The sequence below is a fragment of the Enhydra lutris genome, unplaced genomic scaffold (assembly GCF_002288905.1).
Source record: "Enhydra lutris kenyoni isolate GAN:26980312 unplaced genomic scaffold, ASM228890v2 scaffoldscaffold44, whole genome shotgun sequence".
NCBI lineage: Eukaryota > Metazoa > Chordata > Mammalia > Carnivora > Mustelidae > Enhydra > Enhydra lutris.
Genome location: NW_019154128.1, coordinates 12,641,798 through 12,665,191, shown reverse-complemented (window position 1 = coordinate 12,665,191; position 23,394 = coordinate 12,641,798). Strand labels below are relative to the sequence as shown.

The 23,394-nt window shown below is 37.7% G+C and overlaps 2 protein-coding genes across 4 annotated transcripts in view; one reads left to right on the top strand and one right to left on the bottom strand.

The window, feature by feature from the left end:
• Positions 1–2,224, top strand: part of LOC111155869 (solute carrier family 3 member 1) — a 41,958-nt gene extending 39,734 nt beyond the window's left edge. Inside the window, exon 11 of the mRNA XM_022516311.1 lies at positions 1,614–2,224. Coding sequence (XP_022372019.1) covers positions 1,614–2,054 — 441 coding nt within the window. The 3' untranslated portion in view covers positions 2,055–2,224. The remainder of the gene's footprint in view (positions 1–1,613) is intronic.
• LOC111155868 (prolyl endopeptidase-like) overlaps positions 227–23,394 on the bottom strand; it is a 52,071-nt gene continuing 28,903 nt past the window's right edge. For all 3 annotated transcript variants that reach the window (XM_022516308.1, XM_022516309.1, XM_022516310.1), the window contains exons 8-15: positions 23,103–23,288; positions 13,337–13,534; positions 10,112–10,287; positions 8,161–8,377; positions 4,586–4,735; positions 4,063–4,186; positions 3,182–3,255; positions 227–2,849 (exon numbers count right to left, since the gene is read on the bottom strand). In XM_022516308.1, the coding sequence (XP_022372016.1) occupies positions 2,760–2,849; positions 3,182–3,255; positions 4,063–4,186; positions 4,586–4,735; positions 8,161–8,377; positions 10,112–10,287; positions 13,337–13,534; positions 23,103–23,288 (1,215 nt within the window). In that variant the 3' untranslated portion in view covers positions 227–2,759. The remainder of the gene's footprint in view (positions 2,850–3,181; positions 3,256–4,062; positions 4,187–4,585; positions 4,736–8,160; positions 8,378–10,111; positions 10,288–13,336; positions 13,535–23,102; positions 23,289–23,394) is intronic.

The window sequence follows — 23,394 nt, the reverse complement described above, 5'->3', positions numbered from 1 at the left end:
GAAATAGTGTCCATAATGGTATCATCCCACTATTTGTATAATGAAAAAGTGTACCTACATATGTTTGCAGAGGCATAAAATGTATTATGATACATTTTATGTCTATTTCTGAGAGAGGAAGTGAAAAGCTAGGGGACAGTGTTAAGAAAAACCTTATTTTATATATTCCTCTTATAAACAGATTTTATATTGCATGCATTCCTATTAGAAAAAAAAGTTACAAAAAGCAGGTGTGGAAATATTTAATAGCAGACAAAATAGAATTCAATATGAAAAGCATTATGACACAACTGCAATTTTCAAAAATTGATAAAAGAACATTCCACTACAAATCATGAATCTATGCATCTAACAATAGCTCCAAAATTTATAAAACAAGTACTATAAGAAATGCCAAGAGAAACTGACAAATCCACAATTACAGGGACACGTCAACATACTTTTAGGAAGTAGACACAAACAATAGTTAACACTTACTGGGCACTTCTTCGTGAGTGGCACTGAACTATGCTTTTCCATGCATTATCTAAGGCTATAGAAAATGTTAATAGTTTGACAAGTCATATACATATACCATATACATGTACCATAAATACCTTTGTACCTGATAACAGAGAATAAACATTTTTTCAAACATTCAGCAGATGTTCACCGAAGACCACACATTAGGCACCTGCCCCCAAACAGCAATGATAACAGCAACAACAGCCACCACCGCAGTTAACAGAGTCCAAGGAAATGAACACTACCACTGATTTGGCAACAGCTCTTATGAAGACTAATTTGGTATTATGCATCAAGTGTTCATATTCTTTGACACAGTAATTATCTTTCTATCCTAAATAAATAACCCAAATATGGGGGAGGCACTAAAAATATGAGAAAATATTAGAAAGCTGAATGTTGAAATGAGAGAGATTGTTAAGTATGGTATATCCATCCAATATAATATTTTCCTGTTATTATTAAGATGACATTTTAACATAACAGAAGATGCCTGAAATGTTAAAGGAAAACACAACATTAAATTGTTTATGTTTTATATAGCTGTGAAATAAAGCCTAATCTTCCTTAATGGACAGACGTTAAGAAGTATGATTTTTAATTTTCCCTTTAGGCAGCATTTTGCTTTGCACCTTTTACCATCAGCTATGCAAGGAACACAGGTCTGCTAAAGCTAAAGCAACCAACCCACATTTCTACAAAAGTGAACAGACAGGCCCTCAGAGTCCGAGGCCACAGTGCCTGCTTTTCTGCCAGTTACAGTGTAGCATAAAGGGACTGTATTTAGGCACGTTAAACACCAGATGACTTAGACATGGACATTCGCTTTGAAATTCCTAAAGTGGAGTCAGATTTGGTCCCTCATCATCTCTGGCCAAGATGTAGCAGGGCACGGAGCAAACAATGACTCCCTGCATTTGCAATCTGTCAGTAATTAAACTACTCTTATTACCTATCATTACTTAAAATTTGGTAGTCATTTTAAGGGGCAAAACTGAGGCAAATTTTTTTGGGAAATAAGTTCTGGTTGATACTAGAAATACACTAAAAAACCTAAACAACTCTTAGAATCAAACATTTATGTTAAAAAAAAATTTTTTTTTAAATAGGTCCAAAAGACTAAATCGAGATCAGCACTGAAGTTATATCAAGACTTAAGTCTGCTTCATGCCAATGAGCTGCTCCTCAGCAGGGGCTGGTTTTGCTATCTGAGGAATGACAGCAACTCTGTTGTGTACACAAGAGAGCTGGATGGCATCGACAGAGTCTTTCTCATGGTTCTGAATTTTGGAGACTCAACAACAGTCAATCTAAAGGAAATGATTTCTAATATTCCCACGAGAGTGAGGATAAGGTTAAGTACCAATTTGACCTACAAGGGCAGTGAAGTTGATACGTATGGCATTTTACTGGACAAAGGAGAAGGCCTCATCCTTGAATACAACACGAAAAATCTCCTTCATCACCAAACAGCTTTCAGAGACAGATGTTTTGTCTCCAACCGGGCATGCTACTCCAGTGTGTTAAACATACTGCACAGCTTGTGTTAGGCACCTTTATGAAAGAGATGAAGACACTGGCATATCCTGTTCTATTACAAGCAGCTGCAGTAACTTCATGCACAGCACGCTGCTGGGTGAATACAACTTGAATGTAATGGCTTTAGAAAAGGTTCCCAAATGTTTTTTAAAAATAATAAAATTATCGCTTGTAGAACTTGTAACTTTACTGACATAGCATCAGTATAAGAGATGATCAGAACACCTTAGGACTCCAGATTATTAGAAAGATCTGGTGAATTCTAATGTGAAAAATGTTATCTTTTTTCATAAAATACAGGCATAGAAATTGGAGGATGACTTACTGCGGAACTGTCTAAATACGTTTACTAGCAAAGAGGCAGGACCTTGATTTGTAAACTTTTCAAAGAAAACGTTAGAACAGACAAAAACAAAGCGGTTCTGAAGGGGTGGGGAAGAGTTGTGCTGTCACCAATCCTTCCTTCACCCCCACGTCCATGTCCTTCTGAGGAGCATGGTTTGAAAACTACTTTCTTAGGCTAAGGGGCATGTGCATCAATGGAGAGAACAGTGTAAGCAAGTGAGATGTACACCAGACAAAATTTGGATGCAGAAGCAAATTTTAAAAAAATTACTTACGAACTTAAAAAAAAAAATCTCACTTTTGCTTACCCAATTGGAAATAAGACTATGAAATATTTCAGTGTGTTTCCAATTCCCCTGGAATGCAGCATTTCAGAATTTTAGATACTTCTTAAGATTCTCAAAAACACTGGTGCTGTCAAGTCCAAGTTCCTCATACAAGAATTTAATTTGGGCTGTGATCTAAAAGAAACACATTTAAAAAATTAGAGGGCCTTTGTGGTAAAACTCCAATGCTAAATCTCTTTGTCTATCCATCTTCACCTAACACTTAAGTCAACAGTTTGTGGCAAGGGTATTTTTATTATTTGGGACAGAGGCAGAAGGTGCTCCCATTACTTTAACAGAGCTCACAAGTGTTACGAGGAAACCCTTTCTCTTGACTGTCAGGGTTCCTCTTCCCCCTCCTTGGGCCTCAGCCACAGATCAGACCGCTAGGAAGCAGCGGTCATAAGCCCCGCTGCAGCCACTGGAGTGCTGACTACCTGGCAACCGAGAAGAGCTTGACAACATACCTTTTTGTGAGAGTCCTCAATCACATGATTGCCTCCAGGCTGAATATCTAACACAACATTGGGGGCCTGATAGCCTGAAAGAGTTAACATATGAAACAATTAGGTTCTTTGAGACTCATTTCTCCCCCTCTTCTCCCACATATGCTGTTAAAATCATAGTGAAGGAAAAAGGCATAAATTATCATCGCCAAGAAAGAGATGGGAAGGGGCAAGCAGAAGACAGATTTCTGAAAGAGAGGAAACAGAGGACGACCAGTGGCTGAGGACACTGGATGGAAGATACTCGTAGGGTCACATGGAGAAGGTTGTGATGCAAGAGGAAGCCAGACTGGCCCTGTGGAATCAGTTTTGTGATCTGGAAACAGCTGCTATTGCAGTGGGTGAGTATGAGGCATGAAGATGAAAACCATGTGACTAAAGACTTGTGTGTGGGCCCCTCCCTCCCTGAGTCCAAAAGGTCTTGCTAAGGAAGAAAGGTAAGAGCTCTTATCCAATGAAATAGAAAGACCTAGAGAAAATCAGCTAGTTTGGGCACCGAAGCTCCAAAGCAAAAGCTTTAGAATTTCTTTTTCAGAAGTTTCCAAAAATAACAAGTCAATTATTATTAAATGAATGAGTGTTTTATGACAGTCATCTCTAAGTTGTACTGGGTGTTTAAATTTTTCTTTGTGCCTTGCCTTATTTTAGTATTTCCTTCCAAAAAGAGGCAAGGCAGGTATAGTTATATATGCTTCAACTGAGTAGTCAACGTAGAAAAATCAGTTTTTTGTCCAAAATCATGGGCAGATGATTTAGTCTATAGCATTAAGTGTATTACTGAGTAGTATGTGGACGGCAGTAGTCCATTTAGCTAGGTTCCCTGCCTACAGGTGGTCTCCTACCTTCACCAGCATCCTTAGCATGCTCCGTGATGGCTTCCTTGAGTTTCTCAGTATAGTTTATAATTCCTTTCAGAGGTACACGCTCATCGTTTTCATAAGCCGTGATGTGAATGGAAGGATAATGCTGAAAGAAAAGAAATGCAAATTTTACATTATTCCCTATGGTCCCTTTCTACCTTATAGATTATGAAAAAGAACTACCTCCAATTTTTTGATATAGGTGCTAGATTATTTTCTTCTCATTTGAGAGAGAGATCTATGGTATTATAATACTAGACCACCTGCTACTTGGAATAGCCTTTCCTTGGCTAGCGAGGCCATGACCATAACTTACCTGTTCTCCTGAGCTATTAAATTGAAACAAACGTGGACTATGAGCAGAGATGGGAGCTGAAAGGTATTTGGATTTTATAAGCAGAAACAACCTAAATTCCAGGAAATTCCTGCCTCGGCATGGGCAAGTATCTTTTTGATTATCTTTTCTATCACTTTAGGATAGTGTATCAGAACTGTCTTTCACTACCTGTGGTTTAATATTTTGATAGGGACAGTAACGTTTTATGTAGTTCTTGTGTTTTTCATCAGATGAAGGATTCCCCCATTCTTCTAATTCTTCTAATGTCAGAGGAAGTGTGGTGTCCATCATGGTGTTGAGAACATCCAAGAAAGGTGCCTAAAAAAAAAAAAAAAAAAAAAAAAGCCAAAGAAATTCAAACTTTGTTAGGATACTTAAAATATAATATTTTTCTGAAATTCATTTTAACAACCTTTATGAATATATATGCAGACATGAGAGAACAAAGGTCAAGAAGCCATGTGGATTTCCAGGGGGTGGACGAACTACTCAGTCCTTACCTAGGGCCCGTGATTTATAACAGGCCTTTATGTGGTTTTCAGACTCTGAAAGTGCTAACTTTATGTATCATGTTTATATATATACACACATAAAAACATGTGTGTGTATATGAAGAATTTCTTTTCTAATTTCACAATTTTTAGTTTGATGCCTTTATTTATACATATATTTTATATAAAAGTAACAAATGCTACCACCTTATATCCATTAGGATGGGTACCATTAAAAAAAAAAAGTGTTGGCAAGGATGTGGAGAAATTGGAACCCTTGTGCACTGTTGGTGGGAATGTAAAATGGTGCAGATGGTATACTAGCTTCTCAAAAAACTAAACTTAGAATTACCATATAACCCAGCAATTTTTTTTTTTTTTTAAGATTTTATTTATTTGACAGAGAGAAATCACAAGTAGGCAGAGAGGCAGGCAGAGAGAGAGGGGGAAGCAGGCTCCCCGCGGAGCAGAGAGCCCGATGCGGGGCTCGATCCCAGGACCCTGAGATCATGACCTGAGCCGAAGGCAGAGGCTTTAACCCACTGAGCCACCCAGGCGCCCCTAACCCAGCAATTCTATTCCTAGGTCTATATCCCAAAGAATTAAAAGCAGGATCTTGAAGAGTATACCCATGTTCACAGCAGAATTATGAACAGCCGCCAAAGGGTGCCAGCAACCTGGTGTCCACTGATGGATGAAAGGATAGGCGAAGTACATACAATGATACAAGGAATATTATTCAGCCTTAGGAAGGAAGGAAATTCTGACATATGCTACAATAATGCATGGACCTTGTGGAACATTAACTAAGTGAAATAAACCAGTTACAAAAAGACAAATAATGATTCCATTATAGGAGGTACAGATAGTTTAATTTATAGAGACAGAAAGTAGAATGGTGGTTCTGAGGGGTAGGGGAAGGGAGTGCAGAATTTTAGTTTTGCAAGATGAAGAGAGTTCTGGAGCTTGGCTGCACAACAATGTGAACATATTTTAACACTACTGTACTACTGAACTATACAGTTAAAAATGGTTAAGATGTTAAATTTTCTTATTTTCTCACAATTAAAAATGAAAAACCTCAACATGAGTAAACCAGCTGGACATTTTATATTTAAAAAAAGGCAATAGGGGCGCCTGGGTGGCTCAGTGGGTTAAAGCCTCTGCCTTCAGCTCGGGTCATGATCTCAGGGTCCTGGGATCGAGCCCCACATCGGGCTCTCTGTTCAGCAGGGAGCCTGCTTCCCCCTCTCTCTCTGCCTGCCTCTCTGCCTATCTGTGATCTCTCTCTCTGTCAAATAAATAAATAAAATCTTAAAAAAAAAAAAAGGCAATAAATGTTAATTGAAGAAAATCTGGGATATTTATTTATAACCAGTGTTAAAACATTTAATAAAATGGCAGCTGCTTTTTTCACTTACCTTGTAGTCTTCTGTTAACATGCTTTCTACCTTTTCTCTTGCATTAACATTAACCTAGTGGGCAAATGCAATTCTTTCTGGCTGCCTAGCATCTGGACTGTTTTTCTGCATTTAAACTATTCCTAACCTTAATGAGGCAGAGCTTGCCTCTCACTAGGGAGGGGCTTAATTTCTCAGTTTTCCCAGCACACAGAGTAGCCACATGACTTGGGTCTACCCAATTGGACATAATATGCTCCAAACTTTGGATGGGAAGTTTGTGGCCCAAAGTAGGGACCACGGAGAATTTCTTGTGGTAAAAAGTGCCACATCTATATTGAGTTTTTAGAAGCAGCAGTGGCAGTATGAGGTGACTTGTGCCCAGCAGGGATGGCAGTGATGGCTTCCCTGGGCCAGTTTTATGGTATATTTTGGAACCAGTTTCTGGCTGTGTAACCTCTATAAGGCTGGTTTTATACCTGCCCTTACTCAGTATCTTTTAATAAGCCCCTTTTCTGACTAAATTCATGACAGCTAGTATTTGGTGCTTCTAATTAACACTATGCATCCTCTATCGTTGGATATCTAGGTTGATTCCACTTTCTCACTATTATAAGCAACGTGGGGTAAATATTCTTATATATACATTTCTGATTATTTCCTTTCTAATTTCTAAAGGTCACAGATTAGTTGTATTTTTTTATATTGTAACTATTATCTTGTATATAGGTTTTCTTCCCTCTATACTTAGTATTTCTACTTAAAAAAATAGATTTATAGATCAGGATTACTTAACACTTATTTACTTAATAGAAGCCTACAGTGTATACCCCTCATCCTCAAAATAAAAGAAACCCGAAAATAATTTACTCTCCCCCTCCCAGTCATTATTTTCTAGCATATCTGACCAGGAGCAGAATGATGAAGGTGAAATGAGTGGCTATAACATAATTTCATAATTTTGGACACCAGGAAAAGACTATACAGTTGACCCCTGAAGGACACAGGTTTGAAATTTGAAAGTCCACTTACACCTGGATTTTTTCCAATAGATATACATACAGTACTGTATAAACAAATGTATTTTCCTTATGATTATCTTAATATTTTCTTTTCGCTGGCTTATTTTAAGAACATAGTATATAATATATAGAATATATAAAATATGTGTTAAAATTCACTGTTCATGTTATTGGTAAGGCTTTTGGTCAGGAGAAGGCTGCTGAGTTTTCGGGGGGTCCAAAGTTAAACATGGATTTTTGACTGCGTGTGGGGGTGGGGTCACTGCGTGTGGGTGTCGGTGTCCCTAGCCTCCATGTTGTTCGAGGGTCACCTGTAGAGATTTTTAAGATCAAAGCAAGATGTTTCAATTACAGTACAGAAAAACTATCCCTTATAAAGATCTTTAAGAATGGAGTATCTAAAAAAGGAAAGCCGCTACAACTAGGACCGAAATGTTGATGGGCAATGATTGTCAAAGGATTTCGTGGACTCCAGTCACAGTGCGCTCTGCCTGACTCCCTGGAACTTATGACTCCCTGAGTCATAAGTGCTTACTCCTCCACCAATTCTAAATGTTTTTAAAAAATGAGAAATAAAATGAGAAAAGCCATTAATATCCTTCAGTGGAATTCTCAAAAATTAATAAAGAACACCATCAGGGAAGAAGAAAGGACAAAGTAGTTAAAGGAAATTTAGAAGTTCTCTCAGAGCTATAATTCTGTGTTTAAAATTTAAAAGCTCTGTTATTACTCCTGTGCTATGGTAAAATTGTAACAAATATTTTTCGTAAAGTAGCCAATGGCTTCATGCCTCCCCGCTCTGTAAATAGCAGAGAACAGAGTATACTCACCTCCAAAGTCACAGCTCTCAGCAGCTCTGGATTAGAATTACACAATGCTCCCACAAGCACCCCTCCAGCACTGAAAGCAGTCAGGGTTGTTAGACTTGGCTGAGAAAAGCCTTGGCCATGAAGCGTCTTAATGCAAGCCTCTAAGTCAGCAAGGCCATTGAGTTTTTTAGTTAGACGGCCATCAGCGTGCCACTGGAGGCCTAACTCACCACCACCTCTGAAATTAAAGGGCAAAAAAATCTTTTAGTGGGGTAAAATATTAATGATATAGGTCAGGGTCAGCAAACTGTAGCTGCTGGCAATATTTACTCAGAGATCTGTTTTTTTTTTTTTTTTTTTAAAGATTTTATTTATTTGACAGACAGAGATCACAAGTAGGCAGAGAGGCAGGCAGAGAGAGAGGAAGGAAGGGAGGCTCCCTGCTGAACAGAGAGCCCCATGTGGGGCTCGATCCCAGGACCCCGGGGATCACAACCCGAGCCAAAGGCAGAGGCTTTAACCCACTGAGCCACCCAGGTGCCCCTCAGAGATCTGTTTTATTGTTGTTTTTGTTTTGTTTCGAAATGGCTTCAGAGCTAAGAATGGAATTTACATTTTTAAAGGTTGGGAGAACAACCAACCAACCAGGAATATATAATAGAGACCACATGTGGCCTACAAAGCCTTAAATGTCTACTAGTTTTTTTAGTGAAAAGGTTTGCCAATCCCTGATATAGATAATCAAAAATGGATTTACCAAATGTTTTTTAAAAAATTAAGAGTCATTGTCATTTTTTTTTCCTTCACGTAAAGCAAGCTCTATACCCAATGCTGGGCTTCAGCTTATGGCCCCAAGATCAAGACTGCACGCTCCAACTAAGCCAGCCAGAGGCCCCGCTACAAATAAGTTTTGGGTGCTCCCTATGGTTTACCAGGCGTTCTGCTAAAATGCCAGCCTTGAAAATATAAAAAAAGGCAAAAATCTCTGCCCTGAAGGTCATAATTTTGGGGGAAAAGGAAATAGCCGCCAAGCAATGTGGCTGCTGCTTTCACACGTGTGTCCACGGCCATCCTCGAGGTGGCAGAAGGAACTTCCAGGGGGATGGCTAGGGGTATATACTTAAAGGAGACGATACCTAAACCGAGGCTTGGAGGAATAGGAGTTCCTAGAAGCGCAAAGAAAGGGAAAACATCAAGACACAGCAGGTGCAAAGGCACAGAGGGGAAAGAATTTATCATCGGAAAGGATGTAACAAAGCTGGATATGGAGGATGTGTATGGCTGCAGTGCAGACCGCGTCTGGGTAGTAATGGTAACTGTCACTACGGAGGTAAGCCAGATCACAAGGATGGTAAATAATATACTGAGGAATTTGGATTATATTTTGGAGATGGGGAGGTAGAGAAGGATTTTAAGCAGAAACAGAATATTTGTGTCTTGAAAAATACCTAAAGTAAAATGGAAGTTTGAGTGGAAAAAGGATCTAGTTTGAGACACTATTTTAGAAAAGCCGGGGCACCTGGGCCTCTGCCTTTGGCTTGGGTCATGATCTCAGGGTCCTGGGATCGAGCCCCATGTCAGGCTCTCTGCTCAACAGGGAACCTGCTTCCCTCTCGCTCTGCCTGCCTCTGTGCCTACTTGTGATCTCTGTCAAATAAATAAATAAAATCTTAAAAAAAAAAAAAAAGAAAAAAAAAGAAAAACCTGAACTCAAGAGAATGGAAATAACATTACTAAGATAGGACACAGACTTGTACATCAATTCTACAAATCTGGTGCAAGATCCTAAAAATCTATCCCTTTGCTTTATCAACTAGTCTGTTAAATCCACTTCCACCAGCACATGTTTAGGAATACATAGATTCAATAACACAAATGAGAAAATAAACTTTGTTCCCTGATACACGGTTATGCTGGACATCTGGCACAATGTTCTAGCACTCATACGCCAGGTAAAATGTTGTTGACTCACCGAACATGGCAATATGCTAATATCCATCCATCGTCCACCAATACCCGCCTTTCAGGTCTGAAATTCATTTTTAAATCCATTCCATAAGCTCCATATACATGTACTAGGAGGGGTTTCTTCAGCAAATCCTCAGAATCAGTTTTGTGGAAAATGGTCATTGGCACGGATTTTCCATCCTGGAATGAAGAGTTACTATACATGTAAGAAAGAGTCTTTTGAAACTGTTTATCCCTATTTTATGCATTGCTTATTGATGTTGAACACAAACTTCATTTAATGCAACAGAGAGGTGCCTGGTTGGCTCAGTTGGTGGAACATGTGACTCCTGATCTCAGGCTTGGAGTTTGAGTCCCATGTTGGGTACAAAAATTACTTAATAATAATAAATAACAACAACAACAACAACAATAGAGTTATGGTCTTTAAAAAAAAAATCATGGTTTATCCCCATTTTCAGCTCTATTGTTGACCTGTAATGGGAACTAGACAAAAGGAGTAAGACTGTTGAAAACAGTTTATTAAATGCCGCTTTTTCAAGACAGTAAAGTGATTTTAAGGAGTTCTTTACTACCTATTATTACTGTAATTTTTTTCTTTCAAGATTAGTCAAAATATACCTATGAAGGTTAAACATCTAGCACAGCATTTTTCCTACACCTATGGCAAGATACTGACATTTTTTATCTTTGAATATTTATAAACATGCTGATTAAAGTTTTAAAAGCTCAATTTTCTGTCCTCTATAGGCAGTTCTCAACCATTAGAACCAGAATTTCTTACGGATCCCTACTGACATCTATCCTCATCCTCTTCAAAAGCCTACCTTTAAAAAAAAAAAAAAAAAAAAAGCCTACCTTTATTTTTTAAAATGTTTAATAGTGGTTTAAGAAAGTTTTATAAATTTTAACACCTAAATTACTTTAGAGCAGGTTAATTATTCCCCAGTGTAGTTCACATTCATTAATCGCAAACTGACTGAAACTAGGCATCTCAGGACAAAATTAACATAATCTGAACTATTTCTGATCTTCCTTTCAAAAGGGCAGAGAAGCTGGTTCTGTCTACTTATACAAACTAGTGAAATAGTGCTAGTTTACATAAAATAATAATAATAAAAGGGAAATAATATAACCAAGCCACTCTCCCTACTTTTTTCATTCTCATTGTGAAAACCTTAACTTTGGGTCACTGGAATATTATCAAATAAGGAGGCTATCTTTCATCATTCCTTATCACACTCAACTTGTTCTGACAGTGTAACTGGAGTTTCACTTCTCAGATTCATTCTTATAAAATGAGGTAGATTAATTTCTATAAATTATCTTTGTCTTTTCATCTCCCCAACTTAAACAATCAGAGAAAAACTTGCTGGTTGAAGACTTATGAAAAAGAAGAGGTGAAGATGGTACCAAGTCCCATGACGGGCTGGACCCGAGTTCGTCAGCAGCGCAGAAATGCCTGTGGAGGGTTACAGCAGCAGGGCACCTGGGCGGCTCAGTCGGTGAAGCATCTGACTTTTGATTTTGGCTCAGGTCATGATCTCAGGGTTGTAAGACGGAGCCCTGTTGTGGGCTCCCTGCTCAGCTGGGAGTTTGCCTGAGATTCTCTCTCTCTCCCTCTGCCCCTCCCGGCATGTACCCTCTCTAAATTAATAAATAAATCTCAAAACAAAACAAAAACAAAAACATAGTAGGTTCCACTGGGCACCTGTCTCCCTTCTTCCCTAATTCATAAAGCATCCCTGAGTTCCCCAAGAACTAGGCTCACTGTTCTTTCTATTTGGGGTATGATAACTACAACATTTTGATAGACTGGTTTAATCCCACATTTCTAAAGCAGAAAAAAGCCTAAATATATATTTTGTTGACAAAAACCAAACACAAAAATCTGGAAGGTAATACATTAAATGGTAAACAATTATATCTAAGAGGTACAGCAAATGGGACTGAATAGTAGTTATCAGAACTTTAAATGTTCTGTATTTTTGGATTTCTTCTAAGAAGTGTGTATTGCTTTTGTATTATTGAAAAATACATATTTAAATAAAGCTATTAAAAGAAAATCAATGAGTTAAAAAATTGATAAGGACAAAAGGCTTTGTTACAATTCATTGCCAGCACATATGAAATTATCTAATGTTTAATATGCTAAGGTCTGAAAAGTCCTTAAATCCAAGGCCACAGTTTATTAATTTATTCCTCACTTGCACAAACTTTCTTTTCCACTATTCACTCTCCTCTTGGTCCTCACTCTTTTAACACTGTACTTTGGCTGTATTGCCCTTCTTTATATTTCTTTCTTTAAATCTTATTTAAGTAAGCTCGACACCTAATGTGGGGCTCAAACTCATGACCCCAAGGATCAATAGTCTCGGGCTCTTCGGACTAAGCCAGTCAGGCGCCATGTCCTTTACACTTCCTGAATGCACCATTTCTCCCTCAATATAGGGCCTCTACATAAAATGGATTCCTCCTGCCCCCTTTGTAGATTTTTTTTTTTTAAGATTTTATTTACTTATTTGATAGGGAGAGAGTGGGCGAGAGAGAGTGCAAGCTAGAGGAAGGGCAGAGGAAGAGGGAGAAGCAGGCTCCCTGCTCAGCACAGAGTCCGATGTAGGGCTTGATCCCAGACCTGAGCCAAAGGCAGCTGCTTAACCCACTGAGCCACCCAGGCACCTCTCAAGCTTAATTCTAAATCATCTTAGAGGTACCTGAGACCTCACTTCCTCAGAGAACCCTTGCCTGATCTCTCCAGCCGAAGGGAAGGTCCCTGTGTCCTGTTTCCACTGCACTCAGTACAGCTTTCTTTGCAGCCATCAGTACATTAGCAATTACTTCTTTGACATAGGTCATCTTCCCTGCTAGAGTTAAGCTCCACGAAGGCAGGACTCTATCAGTCCAGCTCACTCTAGTCAACTGCTTATCGCCTTCACAATTTTTGCCAACTTTTACTATATAAGTCAACTTTAAAAATTCAAATATAAACAACATAACTCAAGAGCTTGAGATGTGCTAGTTACACATTTTCTAATCCATGTTACAATAAATATATCAATATTCAAGTAAAAAAAAAATTCCAGGTAGCCTCTAAAAATCGTTTGGGGTATGTGAGATCCACTTTACAAAACCATGCTAATGCAATACCAGCGGCAGCAACTGCATAGCACCTGACAAAGAGCATGCCTGCAGTAGATGGGGGCTCAGAGTTGAGATTATGAAGACGTACCTTGCTTTTGGCTTCCAGACGTAAAACACGACTGGTCTTCGTGATTGGGTCTTCATGCCCAGTTTCCTCAAACAGTTTGCCCTCTGCAAACTTGTATGTATAATATTTTGGGGGACGTATTGGAGAGCAAAGCTGGAAGGGGCAGTTCTTTGGGTCTGAATTTGTATCCATTATGAATCCACAGGCCCAAGGAGGGAGCTAAAGAAATAAGAGTTATTTTTATTCTTTATCTAGACATTAAGTATCATTAATTAAATTTCTGAGTTTGCTACAAACAAGATGAGAAGGACATCAAGTTTACTTTCATCCATTATACATAATGCCTCATTTAAATATTATTTCAGCACAAACAAATATATTTCAAATAACAAGTGAACAGAACTGTACACTGATGACCAATAAAATATGGACAAATTATAGGAAAATGGTTTTTCATGACTCTGGATTTACATGAAACCTCTTTTAATAAAAAGGATTATTTTAGCTACAGTTAAGAAAAAGAGCAAATCAAATCCCAATTCCAGAAGCTGGCCACATCTCCAGATCTCTCTTCTCCTAGAACATGAAATCTCTCTCATCTGTTTTTCCTCATTTACCCCCAGCCCTCCCCACGCTGCCCAGACAGCCATAGTGATGACAGTTATAATTCCAGGGCTACAAACTGGCTCAGCAGCACTAAAGCATTTACAATTTGTTTCTAACTTTAGCTCCCAGGCTAACCATTGTGCAGAACAAAACCTTTCCTGGCATATCCACTTTGAGAGACTCACAGCTATTATGATTAGGATTCTTAACTTTAAGGAAAAAAGGAAAGGAATCAAAATTTATTCTCTCAGAGCAGCAGGGTCCAGTTTCAAGCCTGCCACTAACGTCCCTCTTACACCTTTTAAAGAACTCTGGTAAGCAGGCTGACAGAGTGTAAGAAATGGTGCTGAGAGTCAGAACGTTAAAAGAAAATTGCCTTTCTTTTCCTGAGTAATTGTAGAAAGAACAAATTCCTTAGAAAATCAGAGGTCTTGGCACAGCAATGTCCCTGGTGGGCACTATTCAAAAAGGGTAGGTGGGGGCTGTGTGTGTAAAAAGTGCACCGTCTAACCCGTAGAAACCATAGCCAAAGAACTTATGTTTCGAGTGCATGTATCTTGCAATTAATGCAAAGAATCTAGCTTCAAGAAAAACAATAAGGATATAAATTCATAATGTCTCTTAAAGAGAGTTCCTAATTTACTGTCCTCAGGTTAAGGATTATGTTCAAGGATAATGTTTATTTAAGTGCAAGCCACAGAACTAGAAAGCAGCGTGTGACACTTCAAAGCTGGGAAGTCTGGCAGCATAAATGGAGTAAACAGAGACCTTAGTGGGAAAGAGCACCGCCACTACTCATCTTACAACCAGGTTTCAGAAAGAGTATACACGGTGCCTCAGTCCACAGAGGCACAAGCTTTTCTGTTCTTTGGTGAAACTTAAAAAAAAAAAAAGGTTCCATGTGCTCCATGTGGTAAATGGTCCTACTTTCAGACCAAGTGGGTTCCAATAAATAAACTCTTCAGGTGTATTTTTTAAAGTATTGGGATCAAGGTTAAAGTTCACCATAACAAAACTGTCCGTGGGTATGGACTGCTTAGTTTTTGTCCAGCTCATGTGGAAAGAAGTATTAACCATCTCAAGGATTTCTTAAGTTGTATTTCCTACTGAGAAAAACCTGTAGTACCATCTAGGTATATTAATGGACAGCACCCGAGAATAATTTTAAATTGGCTAGGTGATATGCAGATATTTCTTAGATACCTCACAGAAAAAGTTTCAGCTTTAGCATTCTACCAGCAAATCATAGTCATTTATTTGACTGAAAGAAGGTTTAAGACACACATGCTGAAAGAAAATTGGCGCAGGTATATAAACACCTCCATGTAAACTGATGTTAGTACAGAACAATTCCCAATTTGCTTAAATTAAGTATCACGACCAATTAAAATATCATCACTTCTTTTTGCGAAAAAAAAAAAAAAAAAATTACCAGGAAAAACTGATGATATGATGATCAAGGATAGGAGGCAAATATATTAAGGATTTTACATTTCTGTTGCTCAGACTGAGTTTAAAAAAGCCTTTTAGTCACGTGCCTACTGGGCAGAGATGTTACATACAAAAATGCTTTATAATCCACTCAGTTTGGCTTAAAGATTTTGTCCTTTGTGATTGATACTGTCTATGCATATTAATCAGAATTATCCAGTTTACGAAAGGTGCTGATCTATAAAATTTTCTTTAAGTACAACCTGGTATATAATGTAGTATTTGATTCCATGTGTTGATGACTCAGAACATTATAACAAGGCTTAACAGGTACTACAGGTTGGGAAGGGTCAGGGAATGAAGAGACAAAGGATACAGTATAAACTAAAGACATGATGTTCCATAGGAGACACTCCTAGAAGCCCCAGACCCTGGGGAACAGGGGAAAATACACTATAGGGCACTACATAAAGCCATTACTCTCAAAAACAGGAGACATACCTGACTTTCCTAACACACAGAGATAGATGCAGAGACTAGACAAAATGAGAAGACAGGAATTTGTCCCAAATGAAAGAAGAGGACAAGTCCACAGCCAGAGATCTAAGTGAAAACAGATAAAAGTAACATGCCTTATGGAGAATTTAAAGCAATGATCATTAAGAATACTCTTGAGAAAAGAGTGGAAGACATTAAGTGAAACCATGAACACAGAGGTAAGGAATAACACAGCAAAGATAAAGGGCTCAATAAATGAAGTGAGAAACATACTTGATGGAATGAATGAAAAACAGGCTGGAATAAGCAGAGGAATGAATTAATGACCTAGAAGATAGAGTAATGTAATCAAGATGAGTAAATGAGAGAAAAAAGAATATGCAAAAAAAGAACAGACTTAGGGAACTTAGTGACTCCATCAAACATAGTAACATTCATATTATAGGAGTCTCAGAAGATAAGAGGAAAAAAGGGGGCAGAGAATTTATTTGTAAAAATAATAGCCAAAAACTTCCCTAATCTGGGGAAGGAAACAGATATCCAGATCTGGGATGCAAAGAGAACCCCCAATGAAAATCAACAAAAGCAGATCCATACCAAGACATTTTGGAATTAGAATGACAAAATATAGTGGTAAAGAAAAAACATTAAAAGCAACAAGACAAAAGAAGACTGCTACATACAAAGGAAACCCCATAAGGCTATCAGTGGGTTTTTCAGCAGAAACCTTCCAAGCCAGAAAGGAGGGACATGATGTATTCAAAGTGCTGAATGGGAAAAACTTGCAGCCAAGAATACGCTACCCAGCAAGGCTATCATTCAGAATGAAAGGAAACATCAAGTGTTTTCTAGACAAACAAAAACACAGAATTCATGACCACCAAACCAGTCCTGCAAGAAATCTTAAGGGGGATTCTTTGAGTGGAAAGGAAAGATCAAAGAGACAGCATGACCATAGGAAGCACAAAAGCAGTAAAATGAACATTTATATAAAAAAAAAAAAAAAAAAAATAAATAAATAAATAAATAAATAAATAAATAAATAAATCAGTCAAGGAACTCACAAAATAAAAGTAAAATGACACCATGTACCTAAAACTTGGGGAGGAGAGGAGTAAAGAATGGTTCAAACTTAAATGACCATCAACTTAATAGAGACTTCTGCTATGTGCAGAAGAGGTTATATAAAAACATAATGGTGGGGCACCTGGGTGGCTCAGTGGGTTAAAGCCGCTGCCTTCGGCTCAGGTCATGATCCCAGGATCCTGGGATCGAGCCCCACATCAGGCTCTCTGCTCAGCAGGGAGCCTGCTTCCCTTCCTCTCTCTGCCTGCCTCTCTGCCTACTTGTGTTCTCTGTCAAATAAATAAATAAAATCTTTAAAAAAAAAAAAAAACAAAAAACCCCCCAAAAAACCTAATGGTAACCACAAATCAAAACCCATTCATAAATATACAAATAATGAGAAAAAAAATCCAAACACATCACTAAAGAAAACCAGCAAATGATGAGAAAGGGAAGAAAGGATGAGAGAAAAACTCCAGAAAACAACCACAAAACAAGTAATAAAAAGGCCATTAAGTACATACTTATCAATAATTACTTTGAATATAAATGGACTAAATGCTTCTAATCAAAAGATATAGGGTGACAGAACAGATAACAAACAAGACCCATCTACTCCTGCCTACAGGAAACTCATTTATTTTTTTAAAAAGATTTTGTTTGTTTATTTGACAGAGACAGCAAGAGGGGTAATATAAGAGGGAGAGAAGCAGGCTTCCCATTGAGGAGGGAGTCCGATGTGGGGCTCAATCCCAGGGTCCTGGGATCAAGACCTGAGCCAAAGGTAGATGCTTAATGACTGAACCACCCAGGTGCTCCCAGGAAACTCATTTTGACCTAAAAACACCTGCAGATTGAAAGTGAGGGAATAGAGAAACATTTATCATGAAAATAGATGTCAAAATAAAGTTGGAGCAGCAATACTTATAAAGAACAAAATAGATTTTAAAACAAAGACTAACGAGACAAAGAAGGACACTGTATAATAATAAAGTGGACAATCCAACAAGAAGATATAATAATTGTAAATATTTATGTACCCAACATGGGAACACCCAAATACATAAAACAGTTAATAAGAAACATAAAGGAACTAATTGGCAATAATACAATTATAGCAAAGGTCTTTCATGCCCCACTTACATCAATGGACAGATCACCTAAACAAAAAAATCAATAAGGAAACACTGAATGACACACTGGACTAGATGGATTTAACAGATATATTCAGAGCATTCCATCCTAAAACAGCAGTATATGCATTCTTTTCAAGTGCACAGGGACCATTCTCCAGAACAGATCACATATTAGGACAAAAAACAAGCCTTAATAAAGTTAAAAAGATCTAAGTCATACCATGCATCTTTTTTTGGACCAAGGTGCTAAGAAACTATACGTAAACCACAAGAAAAAGTTTGGGAAAGATCACAAATACATAGTGGTTAAATAACATGCTACTAAACAATGAACGGGTCAATCAGAAAGTAAACTAAAAAAGTACATAGAAACAAATGAAAATGGAAACACGATAGTTCAAAACCTTTGGGATGTAGCAAAAGTGGTTCTAAGAGGCAAGTTTAACAATACAGGGCTACCTCGAGAAGGAAAAAAATCTCAAATACACAACCTAACTTCACAACAAAAGGAGCTAGAAAAAGACGAAAAAAATCTAAAACCAGCAGAAGGTGGGGCACCTGGGTGGCACAGTTGGTTGGGCATCCAACTCTTGATTTCAGATAGGGTAGTGACCTCAGCGTCATGAGATCAAGCCCTGTGTTCAGCTCTGCACTCAGCAAAGAGTCTGCTTGAGACTCTCTCCCCCCCAAAATAAATAAATCTTTAAAAAACAAAACAAAACAAAAACAAAAAACCAGCAGAAGGACGTGAATAATAAGAGATCAGAAAAGAAATGTGACATAGAAACTAAAAAAACATAAAATAAAAATAAAAACAAAACAAACCCCAACAGATCAATGAAATGAGGAGCTGGTTCTTCGGGTTTTAATCATTCATGATTAAAACAAAAAAACAAAACAAAACAAAAACCCCAAAACCCAAAAAACCATCAACAAAATAGGTTTAGAGGGAACATACCTCAACATAACAGAGGCCATTTATGAAATACCCACAGCTAACATCATCCTAGATGGGAAAAAACAGAGCCTTCCCCCCTAAGGTCAGAAACAAGGCAAATACGTCCACTCTCACCACTTTTATTCAACAGAGTTCTGGAAGTCCTAGCCACAGCAATAAGACAACAAAAAGAAATAAAAGGCATCTAAATTGATAAGGAAGAAGTAATATTTTCACTATTTGCAGATGACATGATACTATAAAATAGAAAATCTGAAAGACATCACCAAAAAAATGCTAGAATAAATGAACTCAGTAAAGTTGCAGGATACAAAATCAATGTATAGAAATCTGTTGCATTTCTATACACAATAATTAAGAAGAGAAATTAAGAAAACAATTCTATTTACAATTATACCAAAAGTAGTAAGATACCTAGGAATAAACCTAACCAAACAGGTAAAAGACCTGTACTCTGAAAACTGTAAAACGCCAGTGAAAGAAAAGTGGAGATGACACAAATGACAAGACATTTCATGCTCATGGATTGGAAGAAAAAACACTGTTCAAATGTCTGTACTACCGAAAGCAATCTACACATGTAATGTAATCCCTATCAAAATACCAACAGCATTTTTCACAGACCCAGAACAAACAGTCCTAAAATTTATATGGAATTATAAATGACCCCAAACAGCCAAAGCAATCTTGAAAAAGAAAAGCAAAGCTGGAGGCATCACAATCCTCACTTCGAGTTACATCACAAAGCTATAGTGATCAAGACAGTATGGTATTGGCAAAAAAATAGACATATAGATCCGCAGAACAGAATAGAATCCAGAAATAAACCTACAACTATATGGTCAACAAAGCAGGAAAGAATGTCCAATGGGAAAAAGATAATCTATTGACTTCAACAAATGGTGCCAGGAAAAGTGGACAGTCACATGCAAAAGAATAAAACGGGACGACTTTCATATACCACACACAAACATAAACTCAAAATGGATTAAAGACCTAAATGTGAGACCTTAAACCATTAAAATTCTAGAAAAGAGCATAGGCAGAATTGGCTACAGCAACATTATTCTAGACAGATACTCTGAGGCAAGGGAAACAAAAGCAAAAATAAACTATTAGGACTACATCAAAATAACTTCTGCACAGCAAAGGAAAAAATAAAACTAAAAGACAACCTACAGGATGGAGGAAGATATCTGTAAATGACATATACAGTAAAGAGCCAGTATCTAAAATAGGTAACGTATAGAACTCAACCCCCCAAAAAACAATGAAATTTAAAAAATGGGCAGAAGACATGAGTAGATATTTCTTTTTTTTTTAATTATTTTTATTAACATATAATGTTTTATTTACATGAGCAGATACTTCTTAAAGAAGACATGGCCAACAGACATGTGAAAAGATGCTAATTTTCACTTATCAGGAAAATACAAATCAAAACTGCAATGACATATCACCTCATGCCTGTCAGAACGGCTTAAATCAAAAACAAAAACAGCAGGTGTTGGCAAGGATGTGGAGAAAAAGGAACCCTACCCTCTTGCACTGTTGATAGGAATGCAAACTGGTGCAGCCACTGTGGAAGACAGTATGGAGGTTTCTTAAAAATTAAAAACAGAACTATCCTACTATCAAGCAATCGCACTACTGGGTATTTACCCAAGTATACAAAAATACTAATTCAAAGGAATTCATGCACTCCTATGTTTATGGCAGCATTATTTACAATAGTCAAATTATGGAAACAGCCCAAGTGTCCAATGACAGATAAGCAGATAAAGATATGGTGTGTATACACACATACACACACACACACACACACACACACACACACACGGATATTTTTCAGCCATAAAAAGAATGAAATCTTGCCATTTACAACATGGATAGAGTTAGAAAGTATAATGCTAAGTGAAATCAGAGAAAAACAAATACCATATGATTTCCCTCATATGTGGAATTGAAGAAAGAAAAGGAGCACAGGGAGAAAAAAAGAGACAAAGCAAGAAAGAGACTCAATATAGAGTACTGACAGTTACCAGAAGGGAGGTGGGTGGGAGCAGTGGGTGAAATACGCTATGGGGATTAAGGAGTGCACACATCCTGATGAGCACCAGGTGATTAAAATAAAAACGTAAAAAACAAAATAAAAAAAGACATGATGTTTGTTGTAATAGCAGCTAAAACCACAGTAACTGAGGCATATCTTTAAACTAGGAATACTTATAAAAAATGTAAAGGTCATATTTAGTGAGAAGTCAAATTTTATCATAGTAAACTCTCACGACATTCCCAATTGCCTTGACATACAATTTTGCTGTAAGAAAAGCACTGCTAGAAATTATACATTCTCTCTCATCCCTATTCATATAGGCTATAAGAATAGATGTTCTCCCAGTTTCCCAATTGAAGAGGTATGGTTTTGGTGTCAATTAGCAAGTAAAAAGAAACTTTGAATCCAGTAGTTGAAGGCAGTAGGAAAATCACTAACTTTAAATCACCATTTTTATTTTAAGGACAACTACACAGTCCTCTAAAATACAAGAGGTTATATTTGATAATTTATTTTAGCTCGAAAATTTTGGTTGTTTTTGGAAACTTGGTATTTCTTACGTATACCATGATAACAACCTTAAAGCTAATTTCCCTGTGCCTTATCTCTGCTTGCTTTGGAGGAGTCTAAAATGGCCACCAGATAACTTCATGAAGTATAAGTTGACTTCTCAACTCACTTCTATGCCCTAAAACTTCAAATGTTCTCCCACTCATACCTTATGCGTAAGTTTCTCATTTTGGAAGTCAAAGAATGTCGAATTATAGCTTCATTCTACATACATTTATTCTGCTTCAATAAAATAGAATTATTAGCAGTTTTCGGAACATTTTCTAACTTCTCCAGCTTAGAGCTTTATTTGATGGACTTTCTCATCCTAGAATATCATTTCGCTCTCTCTCATCAGAATTCGACCTATCCTCTTTGGTTTATCTCAAATTCTACTTCCCCTACAAAAGCTTTCCTGGGTCCTCACTGCCGCTCAGAGACCCATAGCACATTTTATATATTTAATACCACTTATATAAACCCATAATATACTTAATCTTGGTGTACAGAAGTTCAATAAACATTCAGTGAATTTACTGGAATTGCATTTTAAGAGACTCTGACAATACTGCAATTAGGGAGGTATAAGTGGTCAAATGGTTTAACAACTTTTTCCCTATCAAGTGAGATGGAGGCCTTTCCCTTTCCCTTCATCACCTGTTATCTGACCTACATGTTAATTCTGCTTTAGCACTGGGCAATGAGGTTGGCACTCACCAATTTTAACAAGTTCACTTGTGGAGGCAGACCGTCATTCCTGGCAGCCACAGGCAATACCAGCAAGTCAGTCATACTATCACAGCTGTGCTGTAGAGGAGACAAATGCCACTCCCTCCCCCCACAAACACTGACAGGTAAGAAAACTGGCAAAAAGAAGATGGTGCAGACATAATGGCGGAAATACAGCGGGCACAACTACTGTCCCTACAGGGGGTGTGGAATGGAAGCAGCAAGCAGTGGTTGGTTAGGCAGTAGCTGGCAAGTTGGCCTAAGCTATTAGCCAACCTAAAGTTGTAGAGATGCATGACATATAGAGATATGTAGAAAGAGAAATATGACACTGAGCATTACTTCTGAAGTTCATGCTGTTAGTATTTTTTTTTTAAAGATTTTATTTATTTATTTGACAGACAGAGATCACAAGTAGGCAGAGAGGCAGGCAGAGAGAGAGCGGGGAAGCAGGCTGGAATCATGACCCGAGCCGAAGGCAGAGCCTTTAACCCACTGAGCCACCCAGGCACCCCTGTTAGACAGTATTTTAAGTAAAACTTTTAAAAAGCAAGGTCCTCAAAGAAAAATAAAAGCAAGGTCCTCTAAATAATTCTAGATAAACCTCCTAAATATGAAAAAACCCAGTATGCTATGTTTCCTTTAAATTAAACTTCTTTCAAGAAAAAGTACATTGCTCTTATTCAAAATTTGATGTTCTGGTAAACTAAACTCTATGGATTTTGATCGACAGTACTGTCTTTTGAAAGTTAAACATACCTTCAGAGACCGAACTGAATCATCAGCCAGACCAATGACATTAACGTAAAGTAGATTGCTGTGCTTCAGGAATAGAACGCAGTGATCCTTAAACATGTCCAAGTCTACAACTTTGGTATTTCTCTTCATTGTGAAAAATAAATCCCAGTTCATAATAGCAGGGGTATCAGCGGCTGTTCTCATGAGCTGTGCAGAACAAAGTCAGAAGAGATCTAGGTAAGAAAACATGATGACTCTAGCACCCAGAAAACTAGACCATAAGAAGACCAAAACTAGACCATAAAGAGCCAAA